The sequence below is a fragment of the Triplophysa rosa genome, linkage group LG20 (assembly GCF_024868665.1).
Source record: "Triplophysa rosa linkage group LG20, Trosa_1v2, whole genome shotgun sequence".
Classification (NCBI taxonomy): domain Eukaryota; kingdom Metazoa; phylum Chordata; class Actinopteri; order Cypriniformes; family Nemacheilidae; genus Triplophysa; species Triplophysa rosa.
The window spans coordinates 12,772,763-12,796,418 of record NC_079909.1 but is presented as its reverse complement, the minus strand read 5'-3'; the positions used below and the strand labels follow the sequence as shown (position 1 = coordinate 12,796,418).

The following is a 23,656-nucleotide window of genomic DNA, read 5'->3' as shown; positions in this document are numbered from 1 at the left end:
GTTTATATAAAATACAAAATTGAGTCTTTGCAAAATGATAAAGGATTACAATAAAGACTTTAAACTAAATGTACATAATGGTTTCATAATGGTCTTCTTATCAATTCGAGACTCCTTTACATTTGGCATGCTCTCAACACAATCCTTGGTATTCATCATGAAGCTACAATTACTGCATTTATGCTGTTATGCTGGATGTACATGGATCATGGAGGATAAAGCTGAGCATGGCTGTGTTTGACTGAGCTGAACTTTTATAGCAAACTGAAAAAAATATTTATATAACAGCAAATTAAAAGGTTTATGTCAACATTTTAAATCCAAGCAAAACAAAGACAAAACCTAAACGAAGCACTCGTGATGAAATACACATAGACAGGCTGCAAATGACTCTTGCCGTTCGTCTTTTTGGTTACAAAATAATTTCACTACTTCACAAACAAAAGGAAGATCAATGGGATAACTGATTTGTAGGAATCTACATACTGTAGGTCAAACATATGTATTTACCAAAAAGAACTAGAAGTTTATACAGACATTATAATAAACTATATACATAATGTCAAGGAAAATATATTATACATCTACCAATTATACAATATATATATATATATACATATAAACAAAAACTTATTCTGGGGGAACTTGACTTTACCATGAAGTGTATTAATCAACCTCTTTGAGCAACAGTTTAACCCAAACACAAAAAAGCTCAAACTTGGCTAGGCTTGGCTGCACTATATGCATGAAAGTTTTGGACAGCATCATCCTTTTTTCCCGTTCCATGACGCATGTCCACACTTACATACAGTATGTTGTCTAAGGACATATCTGAATCTCACCACAGCTTCCTGAGAGATCCTTGGCTTGTGTGAAGATGTAGAGAGAGGCTCCACCTCCCTTATGGGCTAGATGGAAGTCTGGGAGAGGGACAAGAACCCTGACTGTCAAAGCTTGCTGTGCGAGTTTTCCACTGAAAGAGACACAAGGATAGAGTATGGAAATATTTAAATGCAATAGTTTTAGGCAAGTAAGCTAAAACAGAAGTTTTCCACACTGGAAACGTTATGAAAGGCTAGACAATCACCTCCTTCTCAGACTTCTTGGGCTCTACTAGCGAATGCCAATGAGCGATGGGTTTTCGAGGGTAAGCTAGCATTTCATTCCAGTGATCTCTGCCCAGTCCCTCAGCATGGCTCCCTACACGACAGACTCCAATGATCTCATTATGTCCCACTCTGTTCACCAGAATGCGAAAAGAAGCAATAGAGAGATTTTGGAGTAAATATAAAAGATGCATCATTCTACCATTGCAGTGGGAAATGCTGCGAGACACTTTTTTGTGTACAACGGCAGTGCATTGTTGCTATAGGAAATACCTTTTTACGTTTTCATATTGCAACTTGAAATAAAAAACATAATTTTTACGAAAAATCAAAAGAAAGTTATTCCTTAAGCTAAAGGTCAGGGGGCAGCACTGACAGCATGAAAAATGAAGTCTATGAAAAATAAAAAAAATTCAAAAGTCATTTCGAATTTTCAGTGGCATTGGTCATTACATTATTATGACAAATTGTTGATGAAAGATTTAAAGTCAGATTTATGAGTTTCATTTTCAAAAACATTTTCTGATGCAACCACAGTTTTACAATGACCCCAATATTTGTTGAAATGACAGCAGATAACAGATATTACTCACAGATCATAATCCATAACTGATATGTGCAAGCTGACTTGATCCATATTCTCCGGAGGGATGTCAAAGATGATTGCCTCATTATATGTCGGATTCAGAGTATTCTTTTTTATGGACGTTTTCTTTTTTTTCAAGCGCCTTTCATCGCAAATGAGTGACACCTTCACGTACGGATCTGCCAACAGAAAAGGTGGGTCAGACATGAATTTGTCAAGCTCTCTTTGTTCCTTGTTTGTTCTGGTCTAAATAGTTTGAAAAATGGACTTGTAATGGCTTTGTTGACAATGAAAAATGTGTCTTTCTAAAATGATAAACAGGAAGATGGAGACAAATAGACTGAGCATACCTGAATAACCCGTAATATCCATGGCTTTGAGGTTCCTACATTTGATGACAGTAAGTGTGAGTCTCCCTGCAGTTGGCAAGTAGCAGAGAGAGAACATTATCTCTCCTAAATCCACACTCTCCTGTGAAGTCAAATGGATACATACTCAAAATCAAAATCCAACAGATCATTGGATTGCTGTCATTAAAAATAAAGTACCATATTGCTATCAAACTTCTGTTTATAATAATTTTGTGATATAATAATTATAATAATTCACTGACAGAGATTTTAGTTATTTATGATGTAAGTGTTTGATCATTTACTTATTCTCATGTCATTCCAAACCTGTATGACTTCCTTCTGTAGAACACAAAAGAAGATATTTTGAAGAATGTTGGTAACCAAACAACATTGGCTCACGTTGACTTCCATGGTATGGACACAAAAACTCTTCTCAAAATATCTTATTTTGTGTTCCACAAAATAAAGAAAGTCATACAGTTTTTAACATGTGGGTAAATAAATAATGACAGCAATTTATTTTTGGCTGAACTATCCCTTTAACTTTGATGGGCAAGAACCCATCAAGTGGGCAAGAACAATAATTGAGTTAAAAACTGAATTAAAAGCTTCATTAAACTGTATGTATATGTATTGCAGGGGCAGTAATGTTCTCAACAGTATCCTCTGTTAATGTGGAAGCAGTGGAGGACTCACATCATGGTGCCCTAGGCGAGACCAGATATAAAATGCTTGGGAGCTTGAGGAGCTTCTTGGAAAAAGTTACCCGCAAGGCTACAATTCATTTTCAACGAGGGTGACAGGTGGAACTGAGGGCTGTTGCAGTCAAACTGCTGAGGATAAACAATAGGGAATTGGAGTGCATGTGGAGCTTTACCATGGGTCTGTCACTGCCTATATTGTGTATGCTGGAATCGACCATATATTTATGAACTAAGAGAAATGTAAACCTGAACTCTTTTCATCCTCATGCAACTTCATAACCTCATAAGAAGTGCAACACGTTAATATGATGTATGTTACTTAAAAAAGCCAGATTATGAATAGTTTGGCCTCATTATGGAATTTCCCAAAATAAAATGGAATCATTATATTACCTTAAGTTAAGTACCTGCAAAATTGCATCGTACGAAAAGCATCTTTGAAAGACTGTGCACCAAGGATGTTTTAAAGTTGAATAAAATAAAGTCAAAATTTAATTTATTTACAAAAAAGTTAAGATTCATAAAGTGCTGAGGCATAGAATATTGCAGTCTCCGAATTGTCTTATACTTGCCAAGGCTGTAACTGTTGTTTATTGCCCTCTAGTATGTTTTTAGTGCTTAATGCACATCGCACAATTTTTCTGGTTTGGTAATTTCAATTTGGACAAATTGCTTTATTATACCCCATAGGATACATTGTTTATGAATCATCTAATACTCAACCGTTAGAAAACCAAATCATTAGGGTCACATGAATATGACATAAACCACATTAATTTGACAAATCACCAGTGGGGTCTTGACTCAGTAAGTAATAAAAAGAATAAATTGTCTTACGCTGGTAGCGTATTGAATGTCTTTCCAGATGGATGTCTCCCGTGAGAGGTCTGAAGCTTCGAAAAGGTTTTCCAGTATCACCTCCCCGATCATGTCGTGTCGTGAGAAGCGGTCAAAGTCAAACACGCTCAAGTGGAGCTTTCGGGACACCAGCTCCTCGTATGGGACGGGGAACTGGAAGGTTTCGTCAAAAGTGGGGTTGAGTGTCTTGCGGTGGACCCGGGTCTGGAACTTACGCTTGCGGTCGGGCAGCAGGTAGATTTTGACGTATGGATCTGAGCTGCCGCACAGATCCTTCGCTGGCAGGTCGAAAGCCTTGAGGATGGTGACAAGGAGGAGCTCTCCCTCATAATCGTACTTAAGGGAGAAGTTGATCTTGCCGCATGTTTTACCATTGTCATTCTTAGATGAGTCCTCTGCTTCCATTGTGCACTGTTTGTAGAGTTCTGGTTGGATGCGCCCAAGGGATGCTGCGGTGCAAGTTGGATCCACATCCAAAAACTCCCCTCCGCGGTCCAGACTTGTCACATGGTGCATCTGTCTGGGGAGGTGCTTCTTGAAGGAGCTATGCCTGGCAACATTCAAACACAATTTGGCTGCTGTATCACCCTGATATGAAGCATTGGTTCCATCACAAAAGGTACACCAGGTGCTAATCTACATTTGAATAACAACCCATGAACAAATGCAAATGGATACTTCTAAAGGTTGTCAGATGGCAGTCATGCTGCGGGGGTTCTAATAATATTTCCGCAAAATACGTTTTTAGTTGCTTAACAAGTTTAAATCCAGCCTTACGGCTGCAGGTTTCTACTATGACCTTCCCTATAGTCATTAAAAGCCAGAGACCTCCTTCAGGTCTAACTCTAGCTGACATTTACAAGATTTAAATCATTAACATGATTAGGATCGACTGGAACTAACCTCATAATGGCTGACATTAAATTGTTTTTATATACAGTAAACCATGATGAACTGCATGAAGGTCTTTGGATGCAACAAACATTTCTTAGTTCTTCCAGAACACTGACCTGTTAGAGGAGGCCGGTTCAGTCGTCTGCCGTGAGATACGCGTACGTCTCAGCAGATGATCCTTCATGGACAGCTGCACATCTGCGGGGATATCTGGCGACGTATGACTAATCTTCACTGCCGCCTCCAGAAAGTTCCCAGGACCCTTCAGCTTGTCTGCTGCCATGACGTCTCTGAGGGGTGGTGGGCAGTAGTTGCCGTGACCTTCTCTGTGTGTCTCTCTTTCTTGATGGGTGGGGGCAAGGGCGGTGGCACTGGAGGAAAGTGCTTTGCTGTGCCAGGGCAACCAGCACAGCTTCCAGGTGGCAATGCTGATGACACCCAGCAGGGCCAAACCGCACACCACAAATAGAAGCTGCAGGAGACTGAAAGAAATGTCTGAAAAGAACAGAAGTGGACATGGTAAAAATGCACATAATACATAGATGATGCCATAATATTTGTATATATATTTAAATTACATTGTTAGAAAATGCATACTGTTTTTATTACTAGAGATGCACCGATACTAAATTTCTCCACCAATACGATAGCTGATTATTCCAAGTGATATCTGCTGATGCCGAAGATTACATTTATATTTCTTAACTTTCTGAATGTTATTAATTCATTTAATAAATATTTATATAGAACATCAAACTTGTAATGTTCCTTGACATTTTCTATATACACAGCACAAATAATTGTATTTTCCTGTCCTCTTTTGATTGACAGCATATATCAGCCGATAGCCAATAGTGTGAAAAATTGCTTTATCGACCAATACCGATTATTGGCCGATATATCGATGCATCTCTACTTATTACATTATTTCAGGGTTTTGACATGGAGTAAACATTTCTGTTAGCAAGTTCACACGACATCTTGATTCTTTACTATATCACTCTTCCCTATAAAAAACACTAGCAACAAGCCAAAAAAGACATCATCAAACTGTAGATGCGCTATCACACTATAAAACTGTATGGTAGCATTTATTGGCTTGCTGGTTTCTTTTGAGGAATGCTGCCTAAAGCTTTTATCCAATTATTTGTCTCTTTTTTCTGTCTGTAAAGTATAAAATAATAAATCAAATTGATAATGCATTGGCTTTTGCTCACTTTTAAAGATTCTGGAAAAGCACGATAAAGCACTACTGTAGGTCACAAGTTCTCACATAAATATGAATCATTGTACACGGAAAAAGCAAGCACAGTTGTATAAATAATGATTGAGTCTGGTGCTGCTGTCTGCTTCTTTCTAGGACTTGGATTGTTCCTCTTGCCCTCAAAAAAGGCCTTCACTGATGAGAACATCATAGGGTAATGACACAATGAGACAATCCTCAAAACACCAAAACTTTCCAGCAGCCTTGGACAGGCATTAACACTGAAGTACACTTTACTTCCTGATGGAATTGCAAATGAGCTAAATGTAATTACAGACTTAATTAAAGACGAACAGGTCATTGGTCAATTTTCTTCAAGGGATCCACAGAGGCAATGAAAACCAGCCTGACAGTGACAACTATATAGCTTGAATGGATGAAGAAACAGTATTTTATTATGAATGCGTTGGAGTGCACGCATCTCAGGGATGGAGGCCAAGAAAACAAACAGGGGCAGTGTTAATGAAAATTCACATTTTGCCCATACTCTTACAATGATTCGCTTCTCCTGCTGGGAGGACTGTGGGAGCACGTAAACATCATGACAACATAATTAATGTGCCAATAAATGTGGCAAACTGGAGGAAAAAATGTAGGAAAAATGTGCTTGTTTATTTTTGTAAACATGCAGCATATGCTAGCAAGAGATTTACTCTACATGTCATAATTCCAACATTTTGCTTTCTTGTAAAGTTAATCAAATGCAGAAAACACAGTCAATCTGGATAGATAGTAGGTCTTTCACACTCATCTGCTGTTTTTTTGCACCCACTTAAATAAAACGAGGATTTGAAGACTGCGGAGAAGTGAAGTGTGCTGAGGATAAAAAGAAAGTACAAACTGTCTTTGTGCTTTTAGCCTTCAATAAGAACAATGAATAAAGAGACTGAACGTATTAATTGCGTCCTACTTGTGTTATTTATTCTTTAGTTTTTAAATGCCTGAGGGCTGACAGACTCTATTTCCTTGTTAAAGAGAACAAAATAAACCATCTTAATTCCTTAAATTATTTAATGGCATAATTACACAAGGAATATTTATTGTTTACAATGTAATAGGAGAGACACGTTCATGGATTTCAACCCAATGAATTTTAATGACTTTAGTTACTCTCTGCCCAATTTTAAATCTTCATTTTGTCTGCGTTGGTGTGATTGATGTGTTAATCACAATTCTAAAACAGGCTGATCATTTTCTATTCGCAGAAACATCAACGGTGTGAAATGTACACATTTAAATACATTAACACGAACTACAAGTTCATATGTGGTCTAACTTGGAAGCTTAGCAGATCAGCACAGCAGATAAGAGCTGTAGACTTTCAGGCAGCCGGACTCTTTTCTACCATAAATGAAATATTAATCGATGTGATGCAAGGTTACACAACCATTACGCTGTTTACGCTTTGACAGCTTCACCTCTTACAAGATGGAGTAGATTAACAAGAACCAACTGCAATCATCCAAAAGGATAAAACACTTTGCAGTAATGTCTATGATCCTGTCTACATGCAAAAACAAGATACTAAAGAGTACTCTCTTTTATTTGGTCTATTTTGCAAAATACCATTCTTAATACATTTGATTAGTGATGGACTGATACCGGTACCAGTATCAGGCCCGATACTAAGCTCATGTACTCGTAAAAATGCACTGAAACCAAAGGCCGATACCTCATATGACATAACTGACAGAACGGACTGAAATTTGTTGTGAAATTTGCTTTGAAAGTTTGTGAAAAGCACATCAAATAATTTTTTCATAATGTGTTTAAAGTCCCCGGGAACCGGAAGTTGCGATCGTGTTTACTTCCGTATTCTGAAGCATTTCCGAGTGAAACAGAATTTTCGAATGAGAAAAAACTGTGGGCGTGGCTTATTTTTTTTACTGAGATTTGATCGGCTGTATAAAAACAGCCGTTGCATTTTAAAATGGAACTGGGAGCAAACTGACAGTCGAAGGGGAGGAGTTAACAGATGCCCCGCCCAAGCCGTCTAACTTACGTCATTTAGGATAGATAGTCACTAGGCGGAAGAGCATTTTCAGATTTAAACTGAAGATTATGAGGGCACATGAATTTTAACAAGAGAAAGGCCCACATTGGTAAGCTATTTACAATACACGCTGCAATATTTTATGAAAAAATTTGATTTTTTATTTTTAATTTCACTGGGACTTTAAGGTGATGAGTTTGTAATTATGAAGCTATTCTATTTTTATTAGTATCACTGTGTTGAAAAAAGGCACACGCATACAGGCATCGGTATCAGCGAGTACCAGAAATAAATATCGGTATTCATACTCAGTCTTTAAAAATGGTATTGATGCATACATTTCATAAATTTTTTGACCTTTACAATATAAATTATAGATTAATTTGTATAAACCTTGGATTACATTTTAGAATGACTATTGAGATGTATTTTTCATGATGGAGATTTCATGTGCTTGTTGGTTTTCCAGTCAAAGCTGAAAGAAATCCAGTCTGGTGGAACATTTCCTGTGACCACTAAATCTAATTAAGACTTGTTTGGTACCAGTGACAGAGAGCAACTGAAGCCCCAGGGTTTATTTTAACTTCTCTTCAAAGTGTCTTCAAATCTAACCTGGTATCCATAGAAACTTATCCATTAGACCTTTTGCAACCCCTATTTTAACTGTTACTTCAGGGAAAAAGAGGGTTTAAGGCACTGCTGCACTGCAGAAAAATTGCAACAAAGGGTTTATTCTGCTTTCATCTGACATGGTTTGTTGGAAACACGTTATTCAGTTCAAACTTACGGTCATCATAAAACTAGCGCTGAACATGTGAATCCAATTAGTTCCAGTAGCTTTGTGATATAAAAGCAATGGTGTTGCCATCAAATATATAGTTCTGTCTAGACAAGAGACAGTTTCTATGTTGAGTATTTCCACATTTAGAAACTTTGTTAGACTATATGAAAACTGATGTTATTGTACTTTTGTAATAATAGATATAGAAAGATGTGCTACATAAATTATGTGTGATATGTCCCATCAACGTATGTTATGTCAGATGTGTTACGTGATAAACATTTCCGCAGAAACTGATTAACCTTTTAGTAGACACTCTTTAGTTACTTCCCCATGCCTGCCAGGAATACAAATAACAATAAAACCACATGACTCAATTTGTATAAAAACAGGGCTGGAAAACCAGTGACTTAACTGGTATAATAAAATGTAAATAATAACTGCAAGAAACTATAACATTTCTTTGTCCGTGAAAATAAACCTCTTTCAATTATTTACCTACCGATGTGCATTATACAGGCCTACCACTTCCACCTGACCTCTACAATAGCCTGTAAGGTTCTGTGTGAGCTCTATCTAACACCACTGAGCCCTATCAAAGCTGTGGGAGCTCAGAGGAGGGGTGAAATCCAGTTAAATGCGCTCTTGCCATTAGATTGCAGCCATTCACAAGTCCCTCTGGTATAAAGTTGTGACAGCTGTGGTCAGGCCTGGCAATGGAAACACAAGACTAGCCCACATTAATGAATAGAACAGTGTGCTTGACTTGTCATCAGCACTAGAAACACGGGCCTAATGCCGATACAAACCGTTCTATTAAAGCAACTCAAAAGTGCTTCAGAAAAAAATGCACTTGTCGTTTATAGCTGTGCCGATGCGTTTAAATTATTTGCTAGTTTTAAACATTTATTTAATTCACTGCAGGACCGAGTATTCCCTGCATTACCAAACTGCAAGGTAAATTAATGTAAAGTAATAAGGTCCGTGTCCTGCAGATAGACTGGTAGTCTTTGTAAAGCCCCAAATAACACTTAATGGTAGCATCAATCACAGAATAAGACCTAAAGAAGCGAAAAACAAGAAAAATGTCTTTGTTCTAAAACAGAAACATAAATAAAAGTGGATTAAGTAATAATAACTGCAGATAATAATTCATTCTGTTCCTGACAACATGGGAAAGTTCTCTTCTTTCCAGAGCAGCAATTTTCAGATAAGCCATTACTCTGATTGCAGAGCGGTAATGACTATAGGCTAACCTACGATTACCTCTCTCACAGCGAAAGCCCTTTGTAATTCCAATGCCCCTATAGTGTATAAAACACCACCTCAAAAGTACTGTCATTGCTCTGGGGTTGAGTCTCTGTTGAGCCCCTGGAACCAACTACAGTCACCTACATTTATCAAACTGTTCCACATAAGAGTGGTTATTATAATCAGCAATACTGTTATAAAAAAAACCTGGAGATCTAGTCTATGAATGATGTTATAGTCTATGAAAACTTTAGCGATAATAAAATAACTTATGTTTATTTGGAGTTGAGTTGTTCAGGATAGAAATCACACTCTAAAAAAATCACGTAAAAAACAGATAAAGTACTGGCAGAAAATTACCAGTACATTTTCCATTTATTTTACAGACATTTCTGTTAATGCTGGAATGTTATTTAATGCAGTGCAAAATGTAAAATACAGATAAAACAACTGTAAAAAATGAATACAGAGAATTCCTTCATATTAATACAGTATATTGTGCCCTGTTTTTACGGATTTTTTTAGAGTGCAGCTACAATCTTCTGTATAACTCCAACATTGATGCAGTTCATGCTGACTTCAATATACAGCTGCGGAAAAAAATTAAGAGACCATTAGGCTACACATTTTTTTTAATCAGCATTTCTAGATGTATTGTGGCCATTCCAGTCCAGTGTCTGTTGAATTTCAACAAAATCAAACCTCATCCAACAGCAATGTGAAAGACGGACAGCATGACAAGACACATGACAACTGTGATAAAATCAAGGTTATCACATAACCTCAACTTTTCCTAAATACATGTACAAATATTACTGTTGTATTGCTTAAAAGTGAATATAAATTTGTTTTCTTTGCAGTTTTCGGGGTCTGAAAAAATACAGAGCATCTTTCTGTTATTTTGACCTGCTTCTCCAGTTTTCATTTTCTACAAATAAATGCAAATAGAAACAATAATTTTATTCCAAAATTTGGAGAAATATTGTTAGTAGTTCACAGAATGAAACAAAACTTACTGCAGTAAATTCAGAAAAACTGAATTGCTGTGCTTTGAAATGGTCTCTTAATTGTTTTCCGCGGCTGAATTGATAAAACACTGGCAATTAGGCAATAATCATAAATATAAGTATATATGTTTTTTATATTCTATTCTAATATATTGGCAACCCTTGATAGGTTTACATTTGAGGAAGAGGGTCTGATTTAATATTTAGATTTTTTATATTTAATTTATTTTTGCACTGTATATAATATAACACAAGGGAGTGGGACACAATCTGCAAGTAACTTAAAGAAAGCAAGTAAACTTCCAACTTCACATTTAGCTAAATCATAAGCCGTGTCAGATTTAAAAAACAATCCTCCTAGTAATGAGACGAAACTGAAAAATCTCACTGCAGTGTTAACAAGTTATTAACATGTTCCTCGCCTTCATTGCACCCTGCAGGCTGATGTGTGTTCAGCCCAGGAAACAGAAGTGAGAAATAGAACCACTTACAAACACATCTCATTACATGAAAAACTCAAAAGCATTGTTTCCAACTCAACAGCCTTATATTGTACACAGCATACAATTCTGGACAGTGTCTATCCCAGATAAGCCCAAGAAATCACATCACATGCCACTTCAGAAGTGCCGTCCCCTTCCTTTAGGTTAAAACTGGGCTAGATTAGCATTTGTTGTGCGGGCGAAAGGAGAGTGTGTGCCTGAGATAAGGCAAGAGAAGAGCTAGCTTACTGGTCTTGATGGACACAGCCAGTCATTCAAAGAAAAGGCTAAAGTGAGGGGCCAGTGCCTGTATTTGGCTACACAAATACCCTTATATCTTCCTGTCAACCCATACTGAAGGCTACAAAGGGGGTTCCTTTAGGTGAAATTGACCCATTTAGGATAAGCATTTGAAGATGATGACATGTGGCAGCATGAAAGACAAGGAAGAAACCGTATAGCTACAGTTGGCTACAGCGTTAAGCCTTGAGGTAAAAACTGTCCCCAAATGTTAGTATCAAAAGCCAGTGTTCTTCATGCTGTGCACAAAGATGAATGAACACATAATGCTACTGGCTTGTATAATAAAAAAAACTATCACATTTTAACAAAGCACAACGTTGCCTTGTTGCACAAACTTTGTAGATGCTCAGCGAGGTTTTGAATTTGGTTATTAGAGCCGTACTGATGACACAGCGTCAGTGGTACTATAAAAATACAACCTTGTCAGCAAAACATCAACCAATATTATGCATCCATTATCTTCAGGCTCATAATAAACCTTCCTACATATTTTAATGCACAAATATTAGTGTTTTATCAATATGCAAATGTTCGGAAAATCAGTTTTCCTATGGAACTTCTGCAACTGGGTCCTTGCCGTACCCAGTTCTATTTGTGTTGTATTTCTGAGCAATGCTTGTATGTCACAGTTTATTGCATGATGGTTGATCTATAACTACGTGGTTCAGGTCAGCATTCAATACCATGCAACTGTGATAGTTATATTAGCACCCAAAACAACTTGTATCTTTCACTACAGCGCTTTGAAAACATTTCTACCAGTTGCTGCTGGGTTTCCTCTTTCCTAAACACACTTTTTGCACGCATTTTCCCCATTTCCAAACCATTTTATCTCAAACAGCTAATAAACTGACTGACAGCACAAAAGGTGTCATAATCACCTAAAGGTTGAGACACTGAGTCAGTGTAATACCAAGGCACGATAGCAATGCACCATAGCCTGCTTTGCCAGATCTTGCATTTGTCTACATTGCAGCTTTGGGAGATGCAGCTGACAGCAATGGTTTAACGCTAGCATCACCTCTAGTGTGAATGACTGCCAATGCAGGAAACTCTAGATCCGAGCGTGTTCGCCCAGTCTGAGCAGATGACCATGCTGGGAGAAACAGTGATGGACTATAGACTGCACCAGAGAAGCAGGTACCCTAATCCACTCACATGCACACCTGCAAGTGTACAAGCAGCATACGATCGTAAACACAAAGCATGCACATGGGTACACACATGCATTATGCACACACATAGACACTTATATGTCTAACTGCAGTTGCATGATGATGTATGTGTTGTGTTCACACAGTCATTTTTCCACCTTTCAGCACTCCATTCAAAAGAGGCTGGACCTGCACACACACTTTGCGCTTGAATGAACATACAACTCATAGGAAATATAGGCGGCTACTTTAAGCACCCCCAGGGCACCAGTGATACCTTCCTTTGACTGCCATATGTTCAATATGCTCAGACCTAACGGAGCGAAAAACTATTGTCAGATCAATACAACATCGTACAAAAGAAATCAACCTTTGTACTTAAGTCATAAACACGTTCCCCTGGATGAAGCAACCACAGACGGTACCTATTAAGCGATACTAAAAACTAGATTAGACGGAAGCACATAAAAGTCTGTCACCTCGCTCTTAAAGTTGTTTAATGCAGAGTATTCATTTTCTAATAAGCCTTTTGTGAAACAAGGCTACGGCAGTCGAGGGAGGTTGCAGCAAACACCTGCATGAAAACCCTATCAATGCTGCAGCAACTTTGAACTTTATAATTAAAACCAAACATGCTTTAACCAAGCAAAACAGAAAACTAAACGAATATTCCTTAGGTAACACATTAATGCGTCTTTGTATAATGCGGGTTTGCGTTATGTCAAAACGCACAAGCTAAAGCGCTGAACTTTCTTAAAAACGACAAATATACATAAGTTTTCTTACCACTAAGTTCTCCTCACTTCTGGTATTTCCACTTAAACTCGCTTTCTTAGTTTTTATCACCCCTGCCACAAAACGGCTCTTCTCTTCCCGCAAGCTTCCCTCAGAATGAGCTCTTCACAGCAGCGCGCACGGGACCGCGTTTCTATGGCAGCGCGAGGAAGCCCAACCATTGCTCAGCTCGAGAGATGCTGTATTGCAATTGTCTAGGGGCGCACGCACACACACTTTTTTGTCAATACAGTGCGTTTACAACTGCCGCAAACAAATAACCTTAGGCTATTATTTATAAAGACACCCAAAATAAACAAATATCTGCAAGCAATAAATTATCGAATATATGCATTTTAAACCGTAAATGGGGATTAGGCTCATCTAAAGCAAGCCTGTTAATTAAAGGTCTCATTAATAAAAAAAACATTAAAACAAGCATTTACACAAATATTAATAACATGAGGGTATTTAGGAAAGACTTTAAAGGTTTTGAAATGTAAAGAATCATGCACAATTAGGCTTTGAGCATGGAGCCATGCTTTGAATCCAATTGTGAATTTTGTGCTCTATGATGCATGCATGGCTGCATTTATAAGATTTTCGGACTTACAGCCCCTGTGTCTTGTTCATACGTTTGTGTGATTCTCCGGCTGAGATGCCATGGTTCCCCATAGCCGACTTCTAGACAGATTAACATCAGTGATCTTGTAACTGCATTGGGAGGGGGATGTGCTCCTTAATGTAGAGGCGAACGAGAGTTTCATCTCTTCTTCAAAGGCAGTTAAGAAATATGGAACACTTCATTCATACATATAATTTAAAAACACTTAAAATGAACAGTTCATGAGGCAATATATACCTCTCTAAAGCAGCCTGCTGATAATTGCATAAATATCATAAATACAGTCTCTTTGAAAATAAGGATCTTGGAATTCAGCATATAAATTTATTGAAAGGATGCTAATGGTAGCTGGGATTAGGCTGCCGTTTCAATGCAGAGGATCCGGAGGGTCTGGTCAAAGTGCCATATCTGTTCTAATTTCCATCTCCTACCTTCAATGAGATACTGTACAACAAGGTTTATTCTAATGTAAACTGTGTGGTAATTATGTGCGCACTCTATCACATCGTCTGGGTTTTGCTGTGCTGCCTGGTTTGACAAAATAACAGAATGAAGGATGTCAGTTTAATCAGGACTTTATTCAGGACATGAGAGTGTTGAGTAAAACAACTGTATAAATGATAATGAAACAGGACAGTAAACACACAAATAATTGGGAAACATAATGTTTTTATGTTTAATAATGTCTTTGTAACATAATGATAATTAAGGGAACTGTGTCACACAATGAAATTGCTCAACAGTACCATAAGAGAAACTTCACACTAGGGTATATTAAAATATTTAGGATGGGGTCCAGTGTTGCATTATTGTACAAAGAGCACTTCAAATGATTATTATCTGACATGTAGGCATGTGTCATTATTCTAGTATTTTCTGGTGTGTTGAATCTGAGGTATGAAATACACAGGAGTGGAAAAAAAACATTATTTGGTTATTCATTCCTAAATAAATTAATAACACACAAAGCAGTCAAATCCGAACAGCATGCAATCACAATGTTACTTGTGCTTGTGCAAAAAATATACATGGCAAAAATCATTTTTCACACAAATCCACCTAAAACAATTAAAGGGGAAAATATACACAATTCTTAATCATTCTTGCCCATGGGTCATTAATTACACTGATGGTGTATAAAGCTGTATTATTATATGTTATTTGAGTATCTCTGTTCCTTTGTTGAGTCCCGATAACTTAACCGGATTTGAAATCAATATTCACAAGCTTTGGTTAATGATTCTGTCAGACTTGATGAATTTGCCTTTGTGCTATTCTACAAAACACAATGACTGTGTATAAATCTACAAGTGCTAGCAAAGCATGTTGCCACACGTGAAAAGAAATGCTTACATGTCAAATCTGCCTCTTAAACTCCCCCACGGCCCCACCTCATGACACACGAGTCTGACCCTGTGAAAAGCAGCTCATCTGGATCTACTGAAGAAAAACATCAAAAGAAGCGGATTAGCAGATGATTAAAAATTCTGCAAGAAAGTGAATTAGTAAAAATAGAGATAACCTCATGACCTGTGTGTGGATTATAAAGAATCAGTAAGACAATGCAAATTGAAAGTAAAATTTGTCAGAAACGTAGTGACGGTATTACTTGAGTCCACACGCACAGGTTAGAGACACTAATAAGTGGTTATCTTTAAGAAAACAAGCGAAAGAACTGACAATGACAAGAAATACATGCAGTGTAACTAACTATAATGGGGAAAAGTTAATGAGCAGCAGCATAATAGTTTCCAGTGCACATGACATGAGCACAAAGTCCTAACAAGTGTAAACACAAGTGATTTAACAAGACATGTAGCAAAACAGCGCAATTTGCACAGAGAAGCAGAGTTTCGCTGCAGCAAGAATTAAACACCTGCCTATAATTAAATTTTCCAACTAATCCTGAAAAGCATGTGGATTTCAAAGGGTTGAAGGGTGTAGGGGACCAAACAACTGTTTCTTGAAATGCCCTTCTGTGTCATCATTCCATGTCCATAAGGAGGCGCGGTCGCTACGCAAAGAATCTGCGCAAAGAATCATGGGGGCCCGAAGTCAGTTGTACCCTTCAAAATCCTTCATTCCGAAAGGCCCTTTGAAGTGGCCATGTTATGAGCACTGCGGTTTGGAATGACCCTTCAATGAGGCGGCCATGATTGTTTTCAGTCCGAAGAGCCCTTTGGAGGGCGATATATCCCATCATTTTTGGAACGCACTGAATGTTGAAGAGGGACATTCATGCATTGCGCCAAGTCACAATTACCGTAATTACGGAATTCAACTTGTCCCGCGTTAGCGCCGTTTACCCAGCAACTAGCAATAGAACTGTGAGAATCCAACGTTACTCGCAGGGCTGTCAATGTCTGCATGTATGTCTTTTTAACCTCGACCAAAGAACACAATCAGATTTAACACACTCATGGATGAAAAGTCACAGTCACCCATAACAGGCAGACCCTGGAAATTAGATTTTATAAACAAATCCATTTGGATGTTGCTCTCTGCCTAAACCTCTCAAATCACCTTCAAGTCCTGCAAATAGGGCAGCCTGTGATTAAATTTCCATCTAATGTAGTCAAGCATACTGTCAGTTGACTTCTGAGATGATCATGGTGTAATGTCCTTCATAGGGAACACTACGTCTTGATTGTTAGGAGTGCAACACTCAAAAAAAGGTGCTATATAGCACTAAAAGTGGTGTAGCAAAGTTCAATGTTGGGAAGGAAGTAGGCGGGAACCGGCATCATTTAAACAATAAACTTTAATCAAAATAAATAAACAATAATACAGAAGTAAAAAGGCCGGCAGCCCCTCACGGACGACTGCCGGCCACACGAACATAAACAAAACTTAACACTTCCGGGCCCGGTCCTCTCTCACCGTATTCTCCTGCCGTTCATCCTTTTATGCTTCCGCTCCTCCGTGAGAGATACGAGGCCGGAATGACGCCCAGCTGACACTCATTATCAATCGCGTCCCGGCCTCGCTTTCTCCTCCCACGGCTCTCGTCACGCCTCCCTCGTCACAGTGGTTATTTGTAGAGTTGGGGTACTCGAACTCGGACTCGAGTCGGGACTCGAGTGCAATTATGAATGAACTCGGACTTGTCACGTACTCGGATGAATTTGCACTTGTACTTGTCACGGACTCTGACATTTTGGACTCTGGAATTTTGCCCAGTACAGTTTTGTACAGTCGAGTCTGCATTATGTGTAACATGAAAAATTCCCACTGCTCCATTCTCTGGCAGTGAAAGTGTTGTCTATACCAGCATCCTCTGCACCAGTAGAGCATGTCTTTAGTAAAGGTGGCATCATGATGAGACCACATCGTGCCCGCCTGACCCACAAAATGGTCACAGAACTTGTATTTCTGAACAGCAATATGGCCCTGATTTAGCGCCCTGTCTGTGTAATATAGTACATTGTATTTTCAGTGTTCATTGCAGTTCACGTTAAAATGTTACCATAACAGAGCGCTGTTCTGAAAAAATGTTTCTTGTCATTGATAGACAGATAAGTAAAAGTAATGAAGCATTAAGCTTGTTGTTATGACTACTAATTATTTTCTGTTTTCTACATCCAAAGTAAATGTGGGACAGGGGCATCAAATAATTGAAGTGTCAGTTTTTGAACTGGAAGACACAATAGAGATAGAATAATGAGACAGGTTAATTTGTATTTTTATAAACTTGTAATTTAATAAAAGTTTTACAGTACATATACCTCTATATGATTTTTTTGCTTTAAAACAAGTTTTATTACACATGAAACCATAATTGGTTTTTAAAAGTTCAAATATTAATTTAATGGCTAAATTTTGAGATTAAATTCAATAATAATAAAAAGGTCGGTTGTATTTTCAATAATTTTTTCAAGTATAATTCAGCGACCGGACTCGACTCAGACTCAAACATTAAGGACTCGGACTTGAGTCCAACTCGGCACCTTTTGGACTCGAACTCGGACTCGGACTCAATAGGTTACGGACTTGGTCTCGACTCGGACTCGACAAAGGTGGACTCGAACCCAACTCTGGTTATTTGCTCGTCATCATAGGGGAACCACTTTAAGTGCTATATAGCACCATATCTTGGTGCTTCAGTGGTTCTTCAGAGGTTCTTTGGGGTGACCGACGTGCTGTATAGCACCGTTTCCGTATAAAGAAACTGTTAAACCACTGTACTGTGTATGGCTCTTTAACAAACCAGTGAAGCACCAAAATATGGTTCTATATAGCACTAAAAGTGGTTCCCCTATGATTACAAACCAAGAACCACTTTTAGTGCTATATAGCACTATTTGTTTTAGAGCGTGGACACCAGAGCTCAATGTTCTTTGTGATGGCAAACAAAATTGCCTCTATGTTGGTATTCCCAATGTTCTTAACTTTGAGATTTGAGTAGCACTGGCTGTCTGCATGTATAAACTCACATTATTCTTATACACATGACTATACTGCCAAATTCCCTGCAGATTTTGTTTCTATAAAAATAAGATTAGTGCAAATTAGCATGCTTAAACCGTATGTGAAAAATGAAAGGTAATTTTGGCTCTGAATGCTATATGCCAAGTGTACACCTGTTTAGTAATTAACGAACACTACAACAGTATGGTCACAAATTAGCTGGTGGCCTACTTGGCACGTAGCATGGGGATATGCTCAATTATTTAATCACACCACACAGGATTTCACCAGCTCACTTTAGAGAATTTCCCATCAGGTTGACTCCCCTGGTAGTGATTTTGAACACACATAGTCACACCGCACTCCATCTTACCTCAGCAGGGATTGTACTGATAAAGTGTGTATTCGATTTTTCTTGCTGGTCTGGTATCTACTTGATGTTTTATTTATTCATGGTCACATAATGCGGTAGCTGCGGTAGTAGTTTTAGTATGAGGGGATGGTTCTCTGCAGTGAAGCATATAGTGTGCTAAAACTATAAACCACTCTAGGGTGGTTAATAGCAATGTTCTGCTCAATGTGCTATAGAAACAGAAGGAGTAGAGGTGGCTCTTCGAAACTTGTCTGGTAGTCTGCATGGTTTCCCTTCATCTTTTTTAATGGTCGACTCGCTAGTGGAAAGAAATGAGGTCCCCCCTCCACATGCCCTCTATTGCTCAACCATCATATTTAGTCATAACCTTCTTGTCATGTTTGAAAAAAAAAGTAATTGATTTAACGTTGAGGGCTTTTATACAAAAGAAATGGGATAAAAAAGATCAGTCCGAACATACGCCGCTGTCACGTATATGAGTGGCATTATATTGACTTTTATTGTCATAATTCTTTCATTCTTCTTTCATACAAGAGGGCCAATAAACTTGAAATGCTAGTCTACCGTCAACAATAAAAGTTTTCTGGCACATTTCACAACTACAGTACACTTTGACCTTGACATGACTTTTTATATACAGTAAAGTCTAGAGACACAAATGTATTGTGTCAGTTTAAATTTTGACAAAAAATGTTGACAGTCTATTGAGTTTTTAAATATTGCACACTCAGTGCAGGGTTGTTTTCAACTCATGGCTAGGTCAAAAAGGACAAACCCAACTGTTGGGTTAAATTAATCATAAACCTGTGAAATGTTCATATTTGACCCAAACACGTGTTGAAACAATCCAGCATATGTTAATTTGATTAGCTTGTAAAATAGATTTATTTAAAATGTATTCAAACTCTCATTTTAATGATTAATGGGACAGTTCACCCAAAAATAAAAATTCTGTCATCATTTACTCACCCTCGATCTGTATAAATTTCTTTGTTCTAATGAACACAAAGAAAGATATTTGGAAGAATGCTTGTAACCAAACAGTTATTGGTCACCACTGACTACCATAGAAGGAAAAATTACAATGGTAGTCAAAAATGTCCCAGAACGGTATGCTTTCCTTCATTCTTCAAAATATCTTCTTTTGTGTTTAACAGAACAAAGAAATTTACAAGAAATCCATAAATACATTTTTCCTACTATGGTAGACAATGGTGGCAACACCTGCATTCCTTGAATTCCTGATAGAACGAGATGGCCCAGACTAAACTACAGCTGCAGTTACACATGCTTAACCACTTAAAGTCTGTTCAAGAGGGATGTTGGACAATTAGCACCAAACTGCAGAGCACTGATCAAATGTAGCACTGATCAAATGTAGCCTCTGTTAAAATCGGAGGCCTGCTCAATCGAGTAGGGATTTGGCATTGCGTGAGCGCTGCACCAGCTGCTTCTCCTGATGCATGACCTTTGCTTTTTGGCAGGCTGGGTGCAGCTCTCACCATGTTGCGGAGGCCAGCGGCAGTCCTCCATTCATCTGGCATTACTGCCTGTGGACTGCAGGTTCCAGACACTCCCTACACTTCTAGTCAAGTCAGCAGGCAGCTCCCTTTACAGACTCAACACTTCCTTCCTAATTAGCTCAATCATTATGACTTTATGACAGTAAGAGTTGTTTTTTTTTCGCAACAGCATTACTAATAAAAAAGTGCCCAGTGGTGGTTCTCATGTTGTTTTGCTTTGGGAGCCAAATTTTACCTGGGACATCAAGTGTAGTTTAAAACACATTTAGTTTGGGTTGTTTTTTGTCTAACCCATTCATGGCATTAACCTTATTTGGCTGGCTAACAGATTAATTTGTGCTGAAACATTGGACTTTTATATCTTTGTTGAAAGATATGTGTAGCGTTTTCCTCTTATGGCTATTTAGTTAATATGCATTTAGTATACTGTAGTTTTTTTGTGACCCTGACAAACAAACATTTGACTCAGCAGTTGAAAACCACTTGAATAGAATTTAGATATGTTAATAATCATTACCTATTGAAATATCACTGTGCTTTTCTGTAGTTCTAGCAGTAGCAAACAGATTGTAAATAACTTTCATGTAACATTTAGATACACACAACTGCTGCATTTCTATCCATGTATTCACACATTTAATGTGACTACAAGTGACACATTTAGAACTGACACTCAGCAAAATTGAGGCACCGGCATTTAAGCTTTCCTTGGCATCTATGATTAATCTTTATTTGTGGATAACACGCAGTGGCATTCACCATCCCTGTGTTCAGGGACACGATGCAGGTCAGAGCCTGAGGCGGTTTATTTAATTTCTTCTGTGACAGAAACTCTGAGTGACAATTAGATTCTGTGTCTTCCTCCATGGCATTTTTACAGATCAGGAATTTTAATTTGTATTGCTTTAGACACCCATATCACCTGCCAACTTAGAGATATCACAGCTCATTCGATCTTCTGTCCAGAATTCAATTTCTTGTCAATTTTACCTCATGTGGCCGCCGTGAATCTGCAGTCCGAATGACACATTGCAAGACATTTACATTAATCTTGCTCATGAAATTTCTCAGCTGAATTGTGCAGTTGTGCAGGAACAAAAAGCCGGATTTGGTACAAATGATCTAAATCGCTGATGACTAGCATCCTAATATCAAAGGAGAAATAAATCACACATTCAGACTTAGCAGGCACATGCAATACAGCTGCAATGGCAGTAATGTCTTCATGCTTTGACTTTGAAAGTAAAATTTGTTGAAAGGTACATGTCTAAACAAAACCTCCATCCTGGTTTCAGCCAAGCAAGGAGAGGGCATATTTTAAGGTCATGTTCCTTTGAAGTCCTTCCCCGTGCTCGTGCATTTATACACACATAAACATAACCACATCCCCCCTCCCACGTCACCCCCCACAAACACATTACCCATCATGCTGGAAAACAACCAGGTGTTTACCTGAGCTGGAGATGTTGGGGTTTTCATTGGTCAGAAGCAACAGGAAATCCTGGCATGTTTCAGAATCCAGGTAAGGGCTGCTGTCCAGGCAGAGGTCAACAATGAGGGCCACTGCCTTCTTACAGAACATGTCTTGATCCTCAGAGGTGGTTGCACTCATTCTCTTAGTCCAAATCCCAATTTTTGGTCCCTTTATCATCTAGGACTAGGAAGAATAGACAAACGGCAGGAGTGAATCAAAAATAGATAGCAGTAGGTCTCTTCCTGCAACTCTTGGATGTTCGCATGTGGGCGAGTGATTGTGTGGGGGTAGGAGGGTGGGGGGCCAATGAGGTAATAGTACCCCCAGGTGCTGCATCATATTATATCTAGTTGTTCCACTGAGCCACTGTTCAACACAGGTCTTGGAGATTTTGTCCCCAAGCCTGTAGGTGTCCACTCCCCTCCCTTCGGTCCTCCCTTCTTCTGTCACTCTCGCACATTAGAGGGAAAAGGCAAGCTCCGCCTCTTCTCTGTCACTGTTTTTTCCCCTTGACCCTCATTTAGCTAGCGGCAATTCTGTTTGTGGATTAAAACACAAGAAACTACAGTCCTCAATGTCACAACGTCTTTATCAGTTTGTTAGTATCTTTTGCTTTCTTCTCTTGCGGCTGCTAGAACATCTTATTTTATACTCTCACTTGTCTAATTTGTACTCATAAATTCATCACAAGAGAATGACATCACAATGTGACTTCCACTACACGTATATCACTTATTATTGTGTCAGAAACATTTTTTAAATAAAATGGCAAACCCCTATTAATTACTTTTTGTATACATGATCATAAATATTACATTAGTTTATTATTGATTTTAGTAATGTATATGTTTTTTTGGCCTTTTTAAAATGAGATGTTTTGTCATGGTTAGTGGCATGTTACAGTAAAGTAAATAAATTTTAACTCTTTCAGCTGTTGAGGTATAGGACAGATGAGGTGAGCCATGAGTCTGAATGTGGCCAGTTTGTGGGTGGCATACACCCTGCTCACATTCTCAGTCACATCCTTCATATGCATATTTCACGGGAAAGCATCAATTTGTTTTCAATGCCATACGTCTCATATCTCATTTGGCTTGTATCTCAATTGGCTTGGTAAATTTTGTATTGTTAATACTTGTACAGTTAATTTTCTAAGAGGAAAGAACAATGAAAAGTAAATATTAATTAGCAGGAAATTAATTGTCTGAATAACTCACATGCAGTCCATTAAATTCAGTCTTAATTTAATGTACATGCTTTTATGGTTACAGTTATACATTATATTATATTCTTACAGTACATTTCACACATCTAAAAATTTCCACTGTGTTTCACTAAAATCGCCAGTTTTAAAAAAGGTCAAATGAACACTCACGGTGTATATATAATCCACACTCTCAAAATGTGGATTATATAAACACTGTGAGAGTTAATTTGATCCTTTTTAACACTGGCGACTTTGCTGTTTACCATAATTTATTTTTTCCCCACATTTTTGATGCATTTCATTATAACTCAAGACATGTTTTGAGAAATGGATTAAATGAATTGGATTTCATTTGAAACAGCAGAGCTTGCATGTTTATTAAGATAAAACACAAACAAGACTTTTAATTTTGACGGCCCATTCCTGAATTATTATTGCATGATGATTCAAATTAAAATCACGCAGAGCAAATATCTTTAGTGTTTGGTATGTGTGGAGTACTTGTGACTGTACTCCAAAACAGCATTTCAGTTTCTA

The 23,656-nt window shown here is 38.0% G+C and overlaps 1 protein-coding gene across 1 annotated transcript; it reads right to left on the bottom strand.

The window, feature by feature from the left end:
• Positions 1-859: 859 nt before the first annotated feature.
• syt6b (synaptotagmin VIb) lies at positions 860-22,050 on the bottom strand. The gene is made up of 7 exons (XM_057362774.1): positions 21,891-22,050; positions 4,618-4,996; positions 3,587-4,157; positions 2,043-2,163; positions 1,700-1,871; positions 1,088-1,238; positions 860-973 (listed from the first exon to the last, which is right to left on the bottom strand). Exons 1-7 carry the CDS (start codon positions 22,048-22,050, stop codon positions 902-904), a joined length of 1,626 nt encoding a protein of 541 aa, XP_057218757.1. The 3' UTR covers positions 860-901.
• Positions 22,051-23,656: the final 1,606 nt, after the last annotated feature.